Source organism: Barbus barbus, assembly GCF_936440315.1.
Source record: "Barbus barbus genome assembly, chromosome: 1".
Taxonomy (NCBI): domain Eukaryota; kingdom Metazoa; phylum Chordata; class Actinopteri; order Cypriniformes; family Cyprinidae; genus Barbus; species Barbus barbus.
Genome location: NC_136729.1, coordinates 24,133,192 through 24,154,985, shown reverse-complemented (window position 1 = coordinate 24,154,985; position 21,794 = coordinate 24,133,192). Strand labels below are relative to the sequence as shown.

The 21,794-nt window shown below is 40.5% G+C and overlaps 1 protein-coding gene across 2 annotated transcripts in view; it reads left to right on the top strand.

Moving 5' to 3' along the window:
- The window catches only part of LOC306851916 (activating molecule in BECN1-regulated autophagy protein 1A-like), a 93,994-nt gene that overhangs the window by 757 nt on the left and 71,443 nt on the right, over positions 1–21,794 (top strand). Inside the window, exons 2-8 of one of the 2 annotated variants that reach the window (XM_079388425.1) lie at positions 770–1,003; positions 1,934–1,992; positions 2,133–2,316; positions 2,467–2,639; positions 6,159–6,225; positions 6,324–7,747; positions 17,338–17,424. In XM_079388425.1, coding sequence (XP_079244551.1) covers positions 872–1,003; positions 1,934–1,992; positions 2,133–2,316; positions 2,467–2,639; positions 6,159–6,225; positions 6,324–7,747; positions 17,338–17,424 — 2,126 coding nt within the window. In that variant the 5' untranslated portion in view covers positions 770–871. The remainder of the gene's footprint in view (positions 1–769; positions 1,004–1,933; positions 1,993–2,132; positions 2,317–2,466; positions 2,640–6,158; positions 6,226–6,323; positions 7,748–17,337; positions 17,425–21,794) is intronic. The other variant, XM_079388426.1, reaches the window with a different exon arrangement.

Here is a 21,794-nt window from a genome sequence, read left to right as displayed (position 1 = left end):
TCTTTATTGATTACTTTATTGATACATTACATGTTACCTAATTTCCCACCAGTTTTAGTTTAGTATCATACCTTTGTAGTTTTTTAAATTAATATTTTGTATAGTTTTTATGTATTTTGTAGATATTTATATATTTTTATTCATGTTTATTTTGGTTTTCATTATTTTAGTACATCAAGTTAAACTAAATGAAAATGTAAAATGTTGGCAACTAGCTGAAATACAAAAGTTGAATTTAATAAAAAAAATGTATTTAATTCTAGTGTTTTAGTTAACTAACCCTTACAATAAAGTTTCTATTTTCTGTGTAAGATATGAAAAGGAGTCATTCTGCCATTGCATGTGTGTAATTTGTAATTTTTGTACCAATCCTTGATTGTTTTCGCTCTGCTCTTCTATGCCCTGCTTATTCATGTGACACAGCCAGATACACATGATACACCATCGTTTGGCTCTGTATTGTTGATTCAAAGTGCATTAAAAGTTCTTTTACACCATGTAATCTCCTTTGGCACCAGTGCTGATTGTGCAGAGATCATATTTGGAGATACAATGCTGGAAGATTTGACACTGAATTTAAATAACTTCTTACCAAGAAATGGGAAATCATTGTCTCACTCATGAAATTAATATTGAATTGTAGTCAAGTTATGATGTGTTATATTTCTAAGATATTCATGAGCATTGATGTCCACAGCAACATCCACCCCCCCCCCTTTTTTTTTTTTGAAGTTTTGTGACGATTTGTTGAACTCTGTCTCTCGCCCAGAATGATGGCGGGGCAGTAGCAGTGGTGGTCTAGTTGTGTGTGAGCCGGTGGACGGCTCTGGGTCTGGTGTGAGAGGGTCGGAGCGAGGAAGAGTTTGTGGAGATGAAGGTGGGACAGAAGAACTCAGTATGTATCCTGTCCAGTCGAGAGCGAGGAGCACGAGGCTTTGCCTCACACAGGATCCTACAGCAGCTTGTAGAAGAAAAGACACAGCGCATGAAATGGCAAAGCCAGGTAACTGGCACACTGATCTGTCATTTTTTGACTTACTTACTTACTTTACTTTTAGTCATTTAGCAGACGCTTTTATCCAAAGCGACTTACAAATAAGAAAAAGTAACTAAAACTAAAAGTTAAAACTTTGTAAATACTATCTACACACACATTTAAGAAAATACAGAAATTAAATAAAATTGACAAATGCATACAACAGCATTTCAATAGTAAACATATAAATGAAAATAAAATTAAATTAAAAATAAAAAGCGATACTTAAATCCTTTGCCGGGGTCCCGGGAAATGCCTGCTTAGTACAATGTGTACTGTCAGAAGCAATAAGCTGCCTGCTGATCTTACTGTAGTATCACTATCACAATTACAAAGGAACTATTTTCAATATTATTAAGACAATTTAGCTTTTATTTGTTTTGCCAACTGTAGATCTTTAAGGATTTATTTACTATTTGACGTTCTAAATCAATACAAAAATTCTAGAGAGCTTCTAAATAAATAGCTTTATAGCCGTACGATTGTTCTTTTCTAATAAATGTCAAAAATTTACTGGAAAAAGTACAGCTCAGCACACGTAAAGGGCCATTTACACCAAGAACAATATTTATTTTAAGCTTGTGCTGCAGGCTTCTGCTTTAAATGTGCAAGCTATTTAATGCTGGGTGAATTCTGATCGGCTGTCAATGTTTATAACTTTCATCAGCTGAAAAACAATCATTCTCAAAGTGATTACAGCAATACCATTCCTCCATGTCATTATCGCTATAGTTGTAATGTGGACACTATTCTCATATAATTAAAATGATTATTAAAACTTAATAGTTATATCTAACATTATAGTTTTCGTCTTTGGTGTGAATAGGCCTTAATGCTGTGGTTTGGAAATGACTGTGGTAAAATCACTGCTCTATTCATTTTCTTTCGGTGTCACAGAAAGTGGAGTTACCAGACAGCCCTCGCTCAACCTTTCTTCTGGCCTTCAGTCCCGATAGGTAAGACAGGCCTGACTTCTTTTTCATAGTCTTCAGTACAGAGCTGCTAAATAAACTGACAGGCTGATCTCAAGCTTTTCCAGTTAGGCCCTATCATCAACAAGCTATTCAGAAAGTTTTTGCTATTTGTCTCTTCGTAGGTCTTTAATGGCCTCCACCCATGTGAACCACAACATCTACATCACAGAGGTTAAGACAGGAAAGTGTGTTCACTCTCTAGTGGGTCACCGCCGGACACCCTGGTGCCTGACCTTTCACCCTAGCATCCCTGGCCTTATTGCTTCTGGCTGCCTGGATGGAGAGGTCCGAATTTGGGACCTGCATGTAAGTCTTGACCATATGCATATTTAATGATTGTTTTGTCAACTTGTAATCGTTCTTCTCTTTGCTTTAATATGTTTTTTGTTTTCTGTAGATTTGTCACCACAACTTAATTTTGCTCAAAACTAAAAGTATTGTGTGGTTTTGTTTCAGGGAGGAAGTGAGAGCTGGCTCACAGAGAGTAACTCAGCAATTGCATCCCTTGCTTTCCATCCTACTGCTCAGCTGCTGCTCATTGCCACCAACAATGAGCTACATCTATGGGACTGGAGTCGGAAGGAGCCCTTTGCTGTGGTGAAGACTGCTAGCGAGACGGAGAGAGTCAGGTTTGATGCACATACATTTTGAAGTGAAGTGAAGTGACATACTGCCAAGTATGGTGACCCATACTCGGAATTCGTTTTATCGTCTGAAGATACACAAGTGCTTTATATGATGAACAGATTTAATTTAGGCTTTTATTTGCATATAAACATTGATTAATGCACATACATAGAGCTTATAAAATATGATAAAGGGATTATCAAATGTTCTAGCTTGACGAGCAAAAAGCGATGTGGTTTGTCCTTGCTTGTCAAATAAGCACATTTGAGAATCCTTTTACCTGATGCACTTTATGTATGATTTATGAGTTGATTCATGTTTATATATCAAGAAAATCTGTTCATCATATAAAATAATCATGGCTCTTCAGTAGACTTTTGGTGCATCCCAAATCGTTTCTATGACGTTTCGTAGTACAAATAGTGTGAGAAGTGTGTTCACATTGAAAAAAAACTTTAAATCCCCGGATAATGCACTTTAGTTACGTTGCTAAAGGGGAGGGGCTATCAGATTCCGATTATTAATGACAAAATATTAAATTCATACTCTACATTGTTGAGTACATAGTGTATCAATCACTGCACTTTTAGATCTGTTCTCCCTAAATTTCATCAAAATGTCTCCTGCACTACAAGGGGACATAAAACATTGGACCACGTTTACACTAATGTGAGTGATGCCTACAAAGGCACACCCCTCCCCCACCTGGGTCAGTCTGATCACCTCTCTTTGTTCCTGCTCCCCAAGTATACCCCAGTCATCAAACGTGTGAAACCTACAATAAGGACTGTTAAAATCTGGCTGGAAGGTGCTGACTCCACTCTTCAACATCAATTCCAGCACACAGACTGGAGTGAGTTTGCTGCCCAGGCCACCACAAACTCTCAGATTAACATTGACATTTATACCAACTCTGTCCTGGAGCACATCAACAGCTGTGTGAGCAGAGTGACCACACACAAAAAAATAAAAATTTTCCCCAATCAGAAGCCCTGGATGAACAGAGAGGTTCGCCTCCTGCTCAAAGCAAGAGATGCAGCCTTCAGGTCTGGAGACCAGGAGGCTTACAGCTCAGCCAGAGCCAACCTGAGGAAGGGTATCTGCCAGGCCAAACTCACACACAAACAGAAGATTGAAGAACACTTCAATTCTTCAGACCCCCGGCGTATGTGGCAAGGCATACAATCTATCACAGATTACAAACCACCTAACTCTGTGCCCCTCTCCAGCTCTGCCTCCCTCCCAGACGAGCTCAACCACTTTTATGCTCGTTTTGATCAAAATAATAAGGAGATCTCACTCAAAGCTGAGCATCAACCCAGTGAACTGCCTCTCACACTCTCCACATCAGATGTCTACTCCACTCTGCGTAAGGTGAATGCACGGAAGGCAGCTGGCCCTGACGGAATACCTGGTCGTGTGCTTAAAGCCTGTGCGGAGCAGCTAGCTGAGGTCTTCACGGACATTTTCAATCTGTCCCTGGCCCAAACATCTGTCCCCACTATCTTCAAAACCTCCACCATCGTACCAGTACCGAAACACTCCACTGCCTCGGTCCCTAACGACTTCCGTCCTGTTGCACTCACCCCCATCATTGCCAAGTGTTTTGAGAAACTGGTTGCATCCCACTTAAAATCCTGTCTCCCTGCTACACTAGACCCATTCCAATTTGCCTATCGCCACAATAGGTCAACAGAGGACGCCATCTCAACAGCACTTCACTCTGCCCTCACCCACCTGGACAGTCAAAACACACATGTGAGAATGCTGTTCATAGACTTCAGTTCTGCATTTAATACTGTAATCCCCTCCAAGCTGATCTCCAAGCTCAGCCAGCTTGGAATCAGCACACCCATCTGCAATTGGATTCTAGATTTTCTGACTAACAGACCTCAGTCCGTTAAGTTAGATAACCTCTCCTCCTCCATCATCACCCTGAACACCGGCGTGCCACAGGGCTGCGTACTGAGCCCTCTCCTGTACTCCCTCTTCACCCATGACTGTGTTCCTGTTTATGGCTCCAACACCATAATCAAATTTGCAGATGACACCACGGTGATAGGTCTGATCAAGGATGACGATGAATCAGCCTACAGGGATGAGGTGCAGCACCTGGCTGTGTGGTGTGCCACCAACAATCTAGAACTAAACACCCAGAAGACAAAGGAGATCATTGTGGACTTCAGGCGGACTAGGAGTCATGCACACACACCCATCTACATCAACGGAGCTGTAGTGGAGCGTGTGTCGAGTTTCAAGTTCCTTGGCATCCACATCTCTGATGACCTCACCTGGTCCCATAACACCTCCACTCTGGTCAAAAAGGCACAGCAGCGCCTTTACTTCTTAAGGAGCCTTAAGAAAGTTCACCTGAATCCCAGGATCCTTGTGGAATTCTACCGCTGTACCATTGAGAGCATACTCACGAACTGCATCTCAGTATGGTACAGCAATTGCTCCGCATCTGACCGCAAAGCACTCCAGCGGGTGGTGAAAACTGCTCAACTGATCACCGGCACCCAGTTAACTTCCATTGAGAACATTTATTATAAGCGCTGCCTGGGCAGGGCAAGAAACATCATCAAGGATGCCTCTCACCCTAACCATGGACTTTTCACCCTCCTTCCATCTGGCAGGCGTTACAGGTGCCTACGATCTCGCACTAGTAGGCTCAGGAAGAGCTTCTTCCCCGAGGCTGTGACACTTCTGAACGCCACACCACTAATCTAACTCCTGCACCTGCTTATTACTGCACTGGTCACAGTACTTTACACACATGCATTTGCACTACTCATATTTTGCACAGACTGCACATTGTCAAAGTTATTACAATATAAACTGTCTAAAGTTATTACTGTACAAAGCACAGTAAACTATTTCTATAATATTGCACTACTGTTATTTTGCATAGAATACATTGTTCTATCAATACTTGCACACACTCATCCAGCTGTATTTATTTATTTATTACCACTGTTCTCATGTCTCTGCTGTTCATAATGTGTATATATAATCCCACATTGCTCTGTTCATAATGTACATACAATCCCTACATTGCATTCCTATTTATACTCTGTATATACTCTGCTCAATACTGTATATAGCAATTCCACTGTACATTCTGTAAATCATATCTTCATTTACTCTGCACTTATATGTATATAAAACACTATATTCTTGCACTTCTGGTTAGATGCTAACTGCATTTCATTAGCTCTGTACTTGTACTCTGCATAAATGACAATAAAGTTGAATCTAATCTAATCTAATCTATAGTGCATAATTGGGATGCAGTTTTGGATTAAACTGCTCACATGGACTTTTTGAAGTGTCATAGTTTTTGTGGAATTGATCTTAAATGGAGGGACAGAAATTACATTACAAGGGTTTCATTAAAAATATCCTCATTTATGTTTCAAAGATGAAGTCATTTGGGCTTGAAACAACATGGGGGTAAGCAAATGATAAGTGATTTTGAATTTTTGGGTGAACTGTTTGTGACTGTTCCATGTTTTTTGCAGGTTGGTGAGATTTGATCCGTTGGGTCACTATCTTCTAACTGCAATTGTAAACCCTTCAAACCAACAGGTGAGCCTTTTTGCTGGAAATGTTGTTGATTAGGCACAAGACATTACATTGCTTTTTTTTTTTAAATGTGTGCATACTCTTACATTTGTGCATTGCAGAATGATGATGATCCTGAGATTCCAATGGACAGTGTGGAGATGCCCCATCTCCGGCAGCGCTCTTTTCTCCAGTCCCAGCCTGTAAGACGCACGCCCATCTTGCATAATTTTTTGCATATCCTCACTACCCGAAACTCAGTCCCTCAGGCTGGAGGCACACTCGCTGCTTCCAGTGATGAGGCGTCTGATTCGTCTGGTCGTTACGCTGTTTTGAGGGATCGTTCCCGGCTGCCGTACCATGGTTGCGTCCAGCCACTCGGAGTAGTGTGTTTCTGTAGCCGTTGCTCATCAACACGGGTTCCATCTCTACCTGATGAGGACCCTTCAGAATCCTCCTCCCTGGAGGGACAATCACACGCATCCACCTTTTCTTCTGCACGCACAGAGCCACGAATACCACGGTTTCCCACTGAATCTTATGTTTCAAATCGGCCCTCAGCATTTAGCTGCGTGTATGGTGGCGGGAACAATATGCGGAACATTTCTTCTAGCTCTGGGAGGAGGGGAGTGGCTGGAATGGCGCCCATCCCACCTTTCCGGCAGCAACCACCAGGCAGGGAAGATGGAGGCCGTCTCCCTGGGGCAGATTGGGTAGGCTGTGTGCTTAATGGACGAGGTAGTAGTATGACTCCACCCACAACCAGCGCTTCCTCCGTCAGCCTGCTTTCTGTCCTGCGACAGCAAGGGACTTCTAGCCAGTCACCTGTTTACACCTCAGCTAGTGATGGATGGGGTCGTCCTCAGAGCAGCGGCAGCACATCAGGGACTAGTTCTAGCAGGCACCGCCCACCTGAGGAAGAGGGCCACAGCAGCCCTTCTTCCATCCGCAGCGTTCTTCAGTGTAACCTTAACCGCTATTTCATGGAGAATGATCGAATGCAGGACCTCATGCAGCCTCAAGAGGGTAACAGGCAGGACCAGCAGAATCAGGAAATGCTGAATAACAACATGGACCCAGAGCAACCAGGTCCATCTCATTACCAGCCACTCTACGGTGGCGAAATCCCTTCACACAGTCACATGAACCGCTGTAGAGTCTGTCACGACCTTTTCACATACAATCAAAGCACTAGGCGCTGGGAGAGAACAGGTCAGCAGACATCTGCTGAGAGAAATGCAGCTTGGCAACCCACAAGTCCTGCTTTCCACAGTGTAGCTCCAGTCACTCATTCTGATCATGACCTACTTGAACACAGACCCATGGAGCCCAGCCCAGATGCCCCAGAGCCTCATGTTCCCTTCTCCCGCGGCACAGCTACTGGTCAGCACGAGGAGCAGACCGTTGGGCTGGTCTTCAACCAGGAAACTGGACAACTGGAGCGTGTTTACAGGCAGTCCGCTACCTCTCGCTCAACAAATGTATCACAAGAAGCCTTAAACCAGGAAATGCCTGAAGACGCGCCGGATGACGATTACTTACGCAGGTGAGGCAGCAGTCTTGTTTGAATGCTTAAAGAAGTCACGACATGAGGAATTAAACTTTCTTGTTTGTTGATATGGAAAGGTTTCATTGTAGTAGAAAACACGCCAAGTTTCCTCACCAGTCCAAAAAGATTATTGAAATTGAGCTGCACTAATGACTAATTTTCGAAACTTACTGATATCAGATGTTGGCTCATGACCATCTACATGTAAATGACAGCAATGGCTTTGCAAAGATATTGTTGGCAGTGAAAACCGTATCTCAAGGCACAGCAGCTGAAAATGGTTTGCATTTGAAATGGGCAACAACACTGCGTAAGTTGTTCTGGTGATAACACACCAGCTGTGAGTTTGATGTCACGTCAAATATAATTTTTTTTAACATTCTTATTCTTCAGTAATATTTGCAAAGCCTGTGTTATATAGTGACAGGACCACAAAGCAGTCCACACTGCGATGCACCACATAAACTGTCATTAGAGTAAAATGATCAGGAACCTTGTTTGGGCTTCAAAGAAAAGCGTCTGACATGGAAATCAGCTTGATCTGACCTTGTGCCCGTCTGTGTGCACTCTATTAGTCCTCTCAGCAGAGTGTGCCATCCAGAGCTGGCATTAATGAGGTGCTTATCTGCATATCAACACTGTCACTTTTCCACAGCACAAATGAATAAACATTAAGAAGCGAGTAAGGTGACAAACAAAGTGTATTTTTGCATTTTGCTAAATAAATAATTAATCTCACCAGAAAGGAATTGCATAGAAACAAGCCAGTGTATTTGCATGTCATTGTTTTTATGTCTGGATATATGTAAATTCACTAGAGCTTGTTGTGTTCACCAAGCATGCCAAAAGTGAAGTGCACGGCAGACTTTTGGAGCCTTCACACACACACGTTAAAATTTCACCCTGGACTGCTCAAAGACCCCTTTAACAAATGAAAGTTTCTGCAAGATACTGACAGAAACTGTAAGTGAAAGGAACTTGTTTATTGTGTTTATGCTGTTCATAGCAACACAAACATAATGAATTTGTCATTTGAGATTTTGTGAGCATATTTCTCACTCTTGTGATCTCAACTGTAAGGGACACCAGGTCCTTGAAAATCCTGACAGTGCTTGAATTTAGTTGAATTTAATTAAATTACTGTAATAGCTGGAAAAACTGCATCTTCTATTGAAAAGTGATTAAAAGTGCTCTCAATGAATAGTATATGTATACACTACCATTCAAGTGTTTGGGGTCAGTACGATTTTTATACTTTTTTTTTTTTTTAAGAAGTTTTGTTTTGCTCTTATACATTTATTTGATTAACAATACAGTAGAAACGGTAATATTGTGAAAAGTTATTACACTACATATACAGTATATTATGTATTTATTTATTTAGTCATTAGGCAGACGCTTTTATCCAAAGCGACTTACAAATGAGGACATTAGAAGCAATCAAAACCAACAAAAGAGCAACAACATGCAAGTGCTATTACAAGTCTTGGTTAGCCTAAGGCATTACACATAAAAAAAATAAAATAAAATAAAATCGGGGATAGCCGATTAGTCACCAGAAGAGACGGACGGCAGCTCGCGTAAGTGTTGGAATACTTGGTCGCAGTTCTGTTGTTTAAATTATTTATTTGCTGCTAGGAAGGAATAGTTTGTTTCCTACCTATTTCTACTCTGCATTTTCGTTGAGGTTTATGTGTTTGACTGCACTTACTGGTAATTAGAATAATTTGCGCCTCAGCTAAGAACGAGCCTGTGTGATTGTGCGAATTGTTGTAGTTTCGTCTTGAGCTATTAGCAGTCCTTTAAGTGTTTAGTTTCGTCTTGAGCTATTAGCAGTCCTTTAACCTTATTGGCTGGGCTAATCAGAAGCCGGCCACAGCTTTTTTCACTCTAGTTTCCTAGACTGTATTTATTTAATGTCTGAGTGCTGACACGGAAGCGTCTGCGGAAGCGTTCAGCCGTCGTGCTCAGCCTCCTCGTGTGAAGACCAACGAGTGTAAAGACCCACGACTTTTTCCTGTGCGACTTTAACCGAGCGACGACACCGAGCACACAAAGTATCATTTCTATCTTCCCTCGCACACTCTCCTTTCCTATCCTCTATCCTTCCACCTCTATCATGTGTTTCCAAACCATTGCGGTTCTCTCTCAACCTTGCTCTAAGAACACATGCAGCAGGCTATGTAACCCGGCTAACCTGTGCCCTATCTCTACATCTTCCACTGCACCTCTTTCTTTCTCTGTGGGTCTCTGGAATTTCCAGTCAGCTGTCAGCAAAGCTGACTTAATTTCTGCTTTTTCCTTACATTCCACACTCAGCATCTTGGGCTTGACTGAGACCTGGATTCGTCCAGAAGACTCAGCAACCCCAGCTGCTCTCTCTCACAATTTCTTTTTCTCTCACACCCCAAGGCAAGTTGGCCGGGGTGGGGGCACTGGTCTGCTCATTTCAAACAATTGGAAATAATCAACCCACTCTCCCCTAGGCAACCACAACTCATTTGAATCTCATGCCATTACTGTAACAGCTCCTATAAAACTCCAGATTGTGGTAATCTACCGTCCCCCTGGCCAAATTCTAACCACCTTCCTAGAGGAGCTGGACGGGCTGCTGTCTTCTTTCATGGAGGATGGCACTCCACTCTTAGTCTTTGGCTATTTCAACATTCACCTAGACAGGTCTTATGCTACAGACTTCCATTCACTCCTAGCTTCATTTGATCTCAAACGCCTTACCACTACTAGCACGCACAAATCAGGCAACCAATGTGATTTAATTTACACACGCAATTGTACTACAGATAACATTCTGGTACAACCACTACATTTCTCTGATCATTTATTCATTACATTTACTTTACATTTTGCTACCCGGGTGCCACCATCTCCCTTACTGGTTACTTTCAGACGTAACCTACACATTTTCCCCCTCCCTTCTTTCCTCTGTAGTATCCTCCTCTCTTCCCTCGCCTACCCATTTCTCATCTCTGGATGTGAATGCAGCTACTGACACTTTATGCTCTACCTTAACCTCTTGTCTAGACGACATCTGTCCTCTCTCTTCCAGGCCAGCACGGGCTGCCCCTTCTAACCCCTGGTTATCCGATGTTCTTCGTGAGCATCGGACCAAACTCAGAGTGGCAGAGAGAAAATGGCGCAAATCAAACGATCCGTTAGACCTGAGTAGGTATCAGTCTTTGCTTTCATCTTTTTCTACTGAAGTCCACACTGCCAAATCCTCACATTTCCACAACAAGATCAACAGCGCTCCAGACATGCGTAATCTCTTCAGAACATTTAATTCTCTCCTCTGTCCCCCTCCTCCACCTTCCACCACTTCGATAACAGCTGACGACTTTGCCACTTTCTTCACAGACACAACTAGAACAATCAGTAACCAGTTCTCAACTCCACAGGACCTCCAATCAACCACATCCATTGCTCTAACTCCCATCTTCTCCTTCTCTCCCCTCACCGAGGCAGAAGTATCCAAACTTCTCCTCTCCAGCCATCCTACAACATGTCTTCTCGACCTAATCCCCTCACACCTTCTCCAAACTATCTCTCCCACACTCTTACCAGCACTCACACACATTATCAACACATCTCTCCTCACAGGCATCTTCCCCACAGCATTCAAGCAGGCTCTGGTAACCCCACTGCTCAAAAAACCTACATTAAACACTTCTCTTTTAGAAAACTACAGACATGTCTCTCTCCTTCCATTCGTAGCGAAAACACTCGAACGAGTTGTCTTCAACCAGCTCTCACTGTTTCTTTCACAGTACAACAAACTGGATGCTAAACAGTCAGGTTTCAGGAGTGGCCATTCAACAGAGACTGCACTACTCTCAGTCACTGAAGCCCTGCGACTTGCAAAGGCCGATTCCAAATCATCAGTCCTCATTCTGCTGGATCTTTCTGCTGCTTTTGACACTGTCAATCATCAGATCCTCCTGTCTACCCTCTCATCACTGGGCATCACTGGGATTCCACTTCGCTGGTTTGAATCCAATCTCACCGATAGGTCTTTCAGGGTGGCCTGGGGAGGGGAGGTATCCAAACCACATCAACTGGTCACTGGAGTTCCTCAGGGATCGGTTCTTGGACCCCTCCTCTTCTCCACATACTCTACATCACTGGGTCCCATCATACATGCACATGGCTTCTCCTATCACTGCTACGCCGATGACATACAGCTCTATCTCTCTTTTCAACCAGATGACCCAACGGTAGCTGCACGGATCTCAGGCTGCCTGGCGGACATCTCGGCATGGATGAAAGAACATCACCTACAGCTTTTTAAAAGTTTTTTTTTTTTTTTTTTTTTTAAAGAAAACGAGTAGATAGAATATAGAAAAAAGAAACCTAGTGTTTTTTTTTTTGTTTGAAGAACCTATCTGAGAGGTAAGACTCAAACCACTGGAGTGCGGTTCCTGAGATGCCCTTTCTCAATAGGGTTGACAAGAGGATCTGGTGGTTGACCGTATCAAAAGCAGCAGACAGATCCAGCAAGATAAGTAATGAAGACTTGGAAGCCGCTCTTGCAAGTCTTAGGGCTACAACAACAGAGAGCAAGGCAGTTTAGGTTGAATGTCCACTTCTGAAGCCAGATTGATTACTGTCCAGGAGGTTGTTCTGTGTGAGAAAGACAGAGACTTGGTTGAACACAACTTGTTCGAGTGTTTTTGCAATGAAAGGTAGAAGGGAAACCGGTCTATAGTTCCCTAAAAGAGTTGAGTTAAGAGTGGGTTTTTTAAGAAGTGGAGTTATACGAGCCTGTTTAAATGCTGAGGGAAAAATTCCAGTATGAAGGGATGTGTTAATGATGTGAGTGAGTGCAGGTACAACTGCAGGAGAAGTGGCTTGAAGGAGATGAGAAGGAATAGGATCAAGCAGACAAGTAGTAGGATGACTGGAAAGGATTAGAGACTTCTGCCTCAGAGAGTGGAGAGAAGCAGTGTATGTTTGCTGGTAAGATGTGTTTGATAGATTGTGGTGTGGAAAATTGCGCAGTGAGGTTTGTAATTTTATTAATGAAGAATGTAGCAAAGTCGTCAGCTGTTAGAGTTGATAGAGGAGGACAAAGGAGGGAGGAAAATGTTTTAAAGAGTATGCGAGAGTTAGGCGAATTGTTAATTTTGTCATGTCCTTTTAGCAGTGGAAACATTAGCAGAGAAGTCAGAGAGGAGTGATCGATATAAATTAAGGTCAGTAGGATTTTGTGATTTGTGCCATACCCTTTCTGCAGCCCTGAGTTTAGAACGATGTTCGTGGAGAACATCAGATAGCCAAGGGGCAGAAGGGGTGGTACGGGCTGGCCTGGAAGATAAGGGGCAGAAAGTATCTAAACAAGACATCAGAGTGGAACAGAAAGCATCAGTAGCACTGTTAGCATCAAGAGATGATAACTGTTTAGGGCAGGGGTTCTCAATGTCTACATTCAAAGGTCCAAATCTGAATTTTCATCAGTGTCAAAGGTCCGGAACAATTGGTTATTACAAAACGTGTTTTTAATAAACATACATAACATATAACAAATAAACACTCATTTAAAAAAAAAAAGGTTCCCTTTGCATTCAAAATACTTTAATAACAAGTGCAAAAGTGGCAAAACAATTAATTTAAGTGTCAGCAGTAGAAGTCGACCTATAATGTTTTTTTCTCTGGCCAATGCCGATATTTAGAAATCAGGGCAGCCTATGGCCGATACATGATGCTGATTTTTTTTTGGCCGATTTTCTCTTTTTTTCCTTTTATATCAAAAGAGAGTTTGCGTAAATGGTTATTGCAGGGCACAAGATAGTAAGAGTAGTAGTAGTAGCCTAATTCATAGTAATAATACATGGCTCAAAACTTAAGCACCTTCTCAAAACAGTTCTGAAGCATGCTTTTTTGTTTATGTTTGCTGACAGACACCAGTGTTTCCCGCAGACTAGCAAATGCAAATTGATTCTCTGCCAGCAGGAGGCGCTGTTGGAACGTGATATATAGTGATATATAGCTGTTTCCCCGGTAACGACTGTAATCAAATAAGCACTACTTTATCAGCCATTACAGGAAAGACCAAATGAAAATTAGCATCAAAGCTTTTCTGAAGAAAACGGACTTTTCTTTTAAAAGATACAGTCATATAAAAACACCCGCGCAGCATTTTATTTTTGAAACGCGCAGTGCTCAGTTTATTAAACGAAGTATAAGCCTTTTGTAAAATCTATTTGTAGCGGTCAGTTTTGATATTGTGACAAGCCGCCACAAATAAATGTATACACTGGGCACTGCTATAAGACAAATTGCCATAATATAAGTGATAGCAAAACAAAACAAAAAAATAAAAATATTAGTGGTGAAATGTCGCCCGATTACGTCAAACGTCATACGCTCACTGGATGTCATGATGACAACAAATGTCATGAAGGAAAAGTTTCAATATCTCGCCTGCAATTTCGGACCTTCTCCAAAAAGACATAAAAAAATAAGAATAAATAAACAAATGATTTACAAGTTTAACGTGCGTTTATCAAAGTAGGAAATATAATTAGTGTTCTTGAAATATGAAATAGAAGCGGGTCCGGATTGAATTCCCTCCGGGTCCGGATCCGGACCGGAGTCCGGACTTTGAGAAGCACTGGTTTAGGGGAAGGAAGCGAAAATGAAACCCTAGCAGATAGCCGGGAGGGTGAGAGTGAACGCAAGTTACGTCGAAAAGTGACATGTGGAGGGGTATGTGATGTGTCAGGAATCATGTTGAGGTTGAGTGTGGAGGAAGTGATACGAGGTGTGCAGTGGAGTAACCAGTACATGATCAGTGGAGCATTGTCATGTGTAAATAAGGTCCAGTTGGTTGCCTGATTTGTGAGTAGCCGTAGTTAACACTTTTGAGATCAAAAGAGGCAAGTAGAGTGGAAGTCAGCAGCCTGAGGTTTATCTACGTGGATGTTGAAGTCTCCAAGTAAAACTAAGGGAATACCATCCTTAGGAAAGGTTGAGAGCAATAAATCTAATTCTTCCACAAAGTTACCTACACTGTAAAAAAAAAAAAAAGGTTAAGGAAACTTAAAATTAAGGCAACCAGCTTCAACAGATTTTTGAGTTTTCTCAACTTGTTGTTTTACGTTTATACAACAAAAAAATGTAGAATCTCCTACAAAAATAAGTTGAGAGAACTCAAAAATCTGCTGAAGCTGGTTGCCTTAATTTTAAGTTGGCTCAACTTTTTTTTTTTACAGTGTAGTGGTCCTGGAGGACGATGAACAACTACAAAATGGATTTTTAGAGGGTAGGTAATAGTAACCGAATGTGATTCAAAGGAGCTGTTGATACTCAAGAGATGGTAAAGGAGTAAATTTCCAATTATTAGAGATGAGCAGACCAGTACCTCCACCTCTTCCAGTCAAACGGGGGTTGTGGGAAAAGGAGAAATTATTGGAGAGTGCTGCAGGTGTAACATTGTCCTCTGGTTTGATCCAGGTCTCTGTCAGGGCCATGAGGTTTAACCTTGAATGACTAGTAATGGAAGTAATGAAATCAGCTTTGTTGACAGCAGACTGACAATTCCAGAGACCAATAGAAAAAGAAAGTAACGTATTAGCAGACATAGGCAAATGATTCTTATAGAAATAGATATAGAAATCTTTTGTGTTGTAGGTGACATGTCTTGACTATCATAGATCACTTTAATGCACCGTTGCAGAATAATAGTATTAATGATATAGTCTTATAAACCCCAAACTTTTGAATGGTAGTTTACCGTATGTGTAGTCTTTTCATCATGACAGCTGTTGGAAGAGTAAGTTGATAGTCTGACCATAAGACTGTTCTTAAGACACACAGATTTATTTTGTTTGTGCATCACCAGGAAACAGTATATTGTTTAAGGCCCTTTAAAACTAGTCCTGTATTTTTATTCGGTAATGTCCATATGAGCTTTGGGTCAGACTGCTGATGCTGCACCGTGTCTACTTGAGTCATTTAAGGTAATCGTTGGCTCACAGCCTAGTATTCAACTGCTTCTCTGGACTGTCACATTTGACTTACTTTGATTTAGTAGTCATGCAAATGCTAGGTCACTTGGCTCATAAAGAGAAGTCTGATTTTGTTGGGTGCTGCAGTGAAGTTAACCGACCCACTTTTATAAGTTGAAGTTAATCACATTGGCACTTTTGTATGAAATCTGACCTAAAATATGGGACAATCTTTGCAGATACTCCCCTCAAGGGTTCCTGCATTTCCAGCTACAGTCCATTGGGGGGCAGTAGCTCATTACACTGTGCATATGTGGCGGGAACTTTACACACAGATCTCCATCACTGATTGGCCTATAGGTCTTTATTCTGAAGATGTACTTGCACTCTAACACGCAGTCTTCCTCTTTTCATGTCACCGAACAGCCTGTCCCATGTGCATGGCTGTGCTGTGATTTGGCTGTGTTTTAAGCCCAATGCTGTGCAACAAAAAACAGTATCACACTTCACTTATGCAGAAGTGCAACAAGAATTAATACTCTGTCATTTGACATTCTCCCATGAGTCCCGCTCCAGTTCAGTGTTACTGACTCACAGCTTTGTGCATGGAGCACGAAGAGGTCGTCAGAACGAAGTCGTCCCACTACCTGCTATGGTATTGTACCTGAATCAAGAGCAACTTGTTTACTGTAAAATGAATAGAAATTGTTTAATTAATAACAGTTGCCTCATTGGAGTAGCATATAAATACAAAATAACAAAGCTTATATTTAAAAGTTACTGTAGAATACAGAAATGTGAAAAGATCTTAATACTGTGGTACCAAATGATGCTACATGTGCTACTTCTAAAGTTGATTGCAGACAAAACAAGTTAAAAATACCATACAGCCAACATTACCAGAACAGGACGTTTCGTATGTTGTGCGTTTTTAAAGAGCATTGTTTGCTTCATCTCTGTTAAAATGCAGATTTTGATCTTTAAGAGTCAAAGGGAGCAAACAAAGCAAATGTGTGAAAAGGAGTCAGAATTGATCCGTTCTCTTTTTGCTGTGAGTCAAAGGGCAGAAGATGGCATTCTAATGAAGAGCTGAGCACACCCACACCAAAAACATTGCACGCACACCAAACTGACTCATGCTGAATAAAAATGCCTCGCTCGCTACACAACTGTCCGTCCGGCTTTGTGCCCTGTCAGTCTGAGGCAGCATGTTTTCGTCTGCAGGACTCTGTCTCGTCTTTTAATGGCCTTTAGCAAACTCTTTGTTGTATGAGGAATTGAACAAACTCAAACTTAACAAATGCCCCAATTTAACGGGTTATTAACCGATTCCTAGCCAGGCCTGGCAGAGCGCACATCATTACTTACACATTACATTCATTTAGCCTTCTCATAACAGTCGGTAATGAGCATACTAATGTCCTTGTGCAGTTTAATGAGATTTTTAATGATTGTGATGGCCCATGGTGGGGAGTTTTACTGTAGAAACAGCATAGTGGAAATCGGAGGAAAATGGGTCTTCCTCTTCTTTCTGTGACGTCCTGTCCAGAGATTCTTTATGACTAGGAAGTGAAAGTCTTCACAATTCATAAACATACAAAACAATGTAATTGTGTTTTGTAGGAGGCTGCTGGAGTCGTCCATGATGTCTCTTTCCAGATACGACATCTCTGGATCACGAGACCACCCCATCTATCCCGATCCGGCCAGGTGATTCATTGTGTGTGATGTATGTGTTTTATTTTGTGTGTGTGTTTGTGTGTGTGTTGTGTGAACTGCATTTCATGGTCATGCCACTTGGCCGGTGAGGTCTAGGTAATGAGGAAGAGTGTGTGTCACGCTGCCGGACAGCGGAGGGACATTTCAGACCTGCCAGCACACCAATGTCCCCCTAATTCAAACGGGCACACACATAGCCTGTCAGCATCCTCTGACTCTGTGAGCGAGGCTCATAATAAAGTGGGTTCATGGCTAGTGAGTCATTGTTGAGCTCTGGGGAATCAGCTTTGGTCTGGGATCAAGATGGATTGCTAGCAAGGACTCCTGCTGGCAGGTTCACACAAACACACAGGCTGATGCACATCTCTAACCTGTGAATTACCACAACAGACTCATTTCCCCCTGAGCAGAATGTACCTGGCGTTAGGAGCCATCCGAGCAGAGGGATAGTCTGAATCCAACACATTCAGAGCCACAAGTAATTGGCGCTATATGACACGGTTGTTTCCCAGATCTCTCTCTCTCTCGGTTTCTCTCTGTATATTGGCCTAAAACACGTCCTCAAGCACATGCTGATAAACTGTGTGCGCGCGTTGTGTGCTTAGGCTCTTACAGACAGACTGTCACTGATTTGGCTGATTCTCAGTTCCTTAGAGTTCTAAAAAGTTCTGCCAAGTTTCTGTCCCTGCAACTGTGTGTGTGTGTGTGTGTGTGTGTTTGTGAGGGAGAATATTCGGTTTCCTTGGCTTCATAATTACAGTAATACTCTTTGTGACTGGTGAGGATGTGTGACCATTGTCACACCCTGGGGTTTATTTGGAATTTAGCTCTGTTTGTCTTAGTATTAAGCTCATCTGTTCCAAGCTGGTGGCAGATGTCCTTGCTCAACTAGTCCAAGACAGAATGAAACTCCAGATGCTCTTCCTGTCTAAACTGCACAAAGAATTTTAGTTTTGAGGGCTTCATTCAGCGAGTCCTTCTGCCAAAATGCTAACTAATGTCTCTGCAGCTGAATTAAATGAGAATAGATGCAGCTTTTATTGAGTGGATACGAAAGTTAGTATTAAGTATATATCAGCTATGCTTAAAAGATGTTTAAAAACAGAAGATGATCAGGGGAGGTTCTTGTCAGGATGGAAAAGGTCAGATGCTTACAAACATGAAAATGTTACTAATTCAGTGAACAGGGGCCAGTTGCAAAAACATAGCCACTATGTTAAGACTGTGTCTTAAGAACTATTTTGACCAACATACAGTTAGCCAAGAGGTAATCAGTCTTACTTTTCTGATTAAAATTGGGCCAATCTACTTTTTTGTCTTACTTTACAAAGTTGTAAACATGGACAGTTGCAAAAATTGCTTAGATTAGTCTTTAAAATTTAGTCTGATTCTTTTTCTTTTAGACTGGTCATAACTTTTTAAAGTTAGTTTTTAAAGTTGATTATATGACTAACTTTTTAACACTGGTCTAAGCAGTTTATGCAACCGGCCCCAGAAAGAAAATGTAACATGTTTGTTTGTGAATTGGAGCACTTATACCTTTGTCATTTGGATTGGTTTGTCTATGTTTTGTGCTTGTGCTATGGATTAACTTAAACATCTCTTATTGGCCATTGCATTAATGTACTCAACAGACAGTTTGTGATTGGTTACAGTGCTGAACGGTTGAAACCTGTAGTTCATGAGTTTAAGATGCTGAGGTATCTCTATCAGTATTGGCAGTGCACCAATATTGGCACACATATAGTGAATCAGTGCATCTCTGTGCATGTATTTATTTGATTAATACATTATTATTATTATTATTATTTAGTCATTTAGCAGACGCTTTTATCCAAAGCGACTTACAAATGAGGACAACAGAAGCAATCAATTGTAGTATTAAAACAACTAAAAACAGATCCAAAACTAAAAGCTAAAACTTTATAAATACTACCTATACGCATTTTAAAAATAAAGAAATTAAATAAAAATGACAAATGCATACAGCAAAATTTAAAAACTTAACATTTAAATGAAAAACAAAAAATTAAGCCAAAAACAATTCATAATATTCAGGGCTCGCAAAATTTCTAAATTCCTGGTAGCCCTTTGGGCAGGTACTCTTCAGATTTTGGTAGCCCGAAAATTAATTTAACTAGCCCAAATAAAATAAAGACCATAAATGTCAATCAAAAACATTTTCAATACACAAATATCAACGAATATCAAGGAAAGAGTTTTATTTTACTATTTACAAGGTTTCTGTAGAATTCTTAATTTAAGGCAATTTGAAAAATTATTTCTTATACCATTTAACATTTAAAACTGTCTGAGGCCTTAAAAACTCTTTAGTTTAGTTGTATCAAATTTAAGGACCCGTGGGAGCAATGTTCCCTCTAATTTGTTTTCTTGCTCAGCAAAACTTTTCTCTATCGGTCAGACATTTCGGGCACCTGAGCAAAAGCATTCTTTATACCAGACCTGTACAGCACGCACACAAAAAAGTGTGTAACTTTTAACTTTAATGTGCTATTTATATTTGATTTGACCCTTGATGTAACTAAATGATGTACGTTTTAGGTTACCTAAGAAAACATTTTTACTGAACAATACACTGCAGTTCAAAGTTTGGATCAATACATTTTTTTACAGAAATTTCTTTTGCTCATCAAGGCTGTATCTATTTGATAAAAAATACTGAATATTATTTCACAAAATAATATTGTGAAATATTATTGCAATTTAAAATAAATGTTTTCAATTTTAATATACTTTAAAATGTAATTAATTCCTGTGAAGCAAAGCAGTATTTTCAGAGTCACATGATCCTTTAGAAGTCATTCTAATATGCTGATATTTAATCAATGTTGGAAACAGTTGTACTGCTTTATTTTATTTTATTTATTTATTTTATATACTGTATTTTTTGGGACCTGTGATATTTTTTTAAAATAAAAAGTTAAAAAGAACAGTGTTTAGTCAAAATAGAGATTTTGTTACAATATAAACTATTCAAAAGTTTGGGGTCAGAAATGTTTTTCTTTCTTTTTAAAGATACTTTTAAAAAGTTTAAAGAAAGTTCAATAAACTTTATTCAGCAAGGATGTGTTAAATGGATAAAATTGATAGTAAAGACTTCTATTGTTAGAAAATATTTCTATTTTGAATAAATGCTGTTCTTTTAAACTTTTTATTAATCAAAGAATCAAAGAAAAAAGTAACACAGGTTCCAAAAAATTATTAAGCAGCACAATAGTTTCAACGCTGATAATAAATCAGCATATTAGACTGATTTCTGAAGGATCATGGGACACTGAAGACTGGAGTAATGATGCTGAAAATTCAGCTTTGATCACAGCAATAAATACTATTTTATAGTATAGGTATTAATATAGGAAACCGATATTAGAAATTGCAATAATATTTCACTTTATCACTGTTTTTTAAATGAATACAGCCTTGATGAGCAAGAGACTCAAAGTCAAAGACTCAAAAACAAGGTCAATTATTTGTCAGGTTTATAATATAGCCCTAACATAATATATTATCAAAACAAACTATTTAAACTGATAGAATAGAATAGAATACAAACTGAAACAAAACTTAAGCTGAGATCTGTAATTTAAATATAAAAACGTGAACATATGACTTCTTCTATAGCTGTCTAAACATGGTTATGAAGTACAGTTTGTACAATACTCTTGTGTGTGACATGTTTCAGAGTTTTGTTACCGTTCTTTGCTCATCCTCCGCTATTTCCAGCACTTAATCAAGCCACTCTTCTTTAATTCATGAGGACGTTTTATTTCACATGTCATTGCGTTTGCGTCGTCTCTCGTGTTGAGCGCACCGCAACTATTGAAGTATTGAGTTTCTACAGCGACTCATTTGGTGCATATCGTTCTCTTTCTATGAAACCTGTAAACCGCATTCACCGGCTCTAACTCTGTCGTGACATCAGCTCTATAGCGGTTTGCCCGAGCATTGCTATTCTTTCCCTTTTACTGCGGCATTCAATCAAATGGCTTCCCAACTCATTTTTGTGTGCGCAAGGCACATTATTTCTTCTGCGCGGCCGCGGTGGAAGAACAGCGTGGTCGCGCGCGCTCAGCTTAGAGGGAACACTGTGTGGGAGCCCTGTATTTAAGGTAGCCCATCGGGAAGGACAGTGATACATTTTAGTAGCCCGACTGGAAAACACAATAGCCCCGGGATGTCGGGCTAACGATTTTGCAAACCCTGAATTAAAGAACAAAAGGTATGAGTATAATAATGATCTCAACATAACACTAAGCCATATATGTATCATTTCATTTCCATTTAGTTTGTTGAAGTGTTAAAATAACTCAAATTAAATAAAACTAAAACTTAAAAGACCT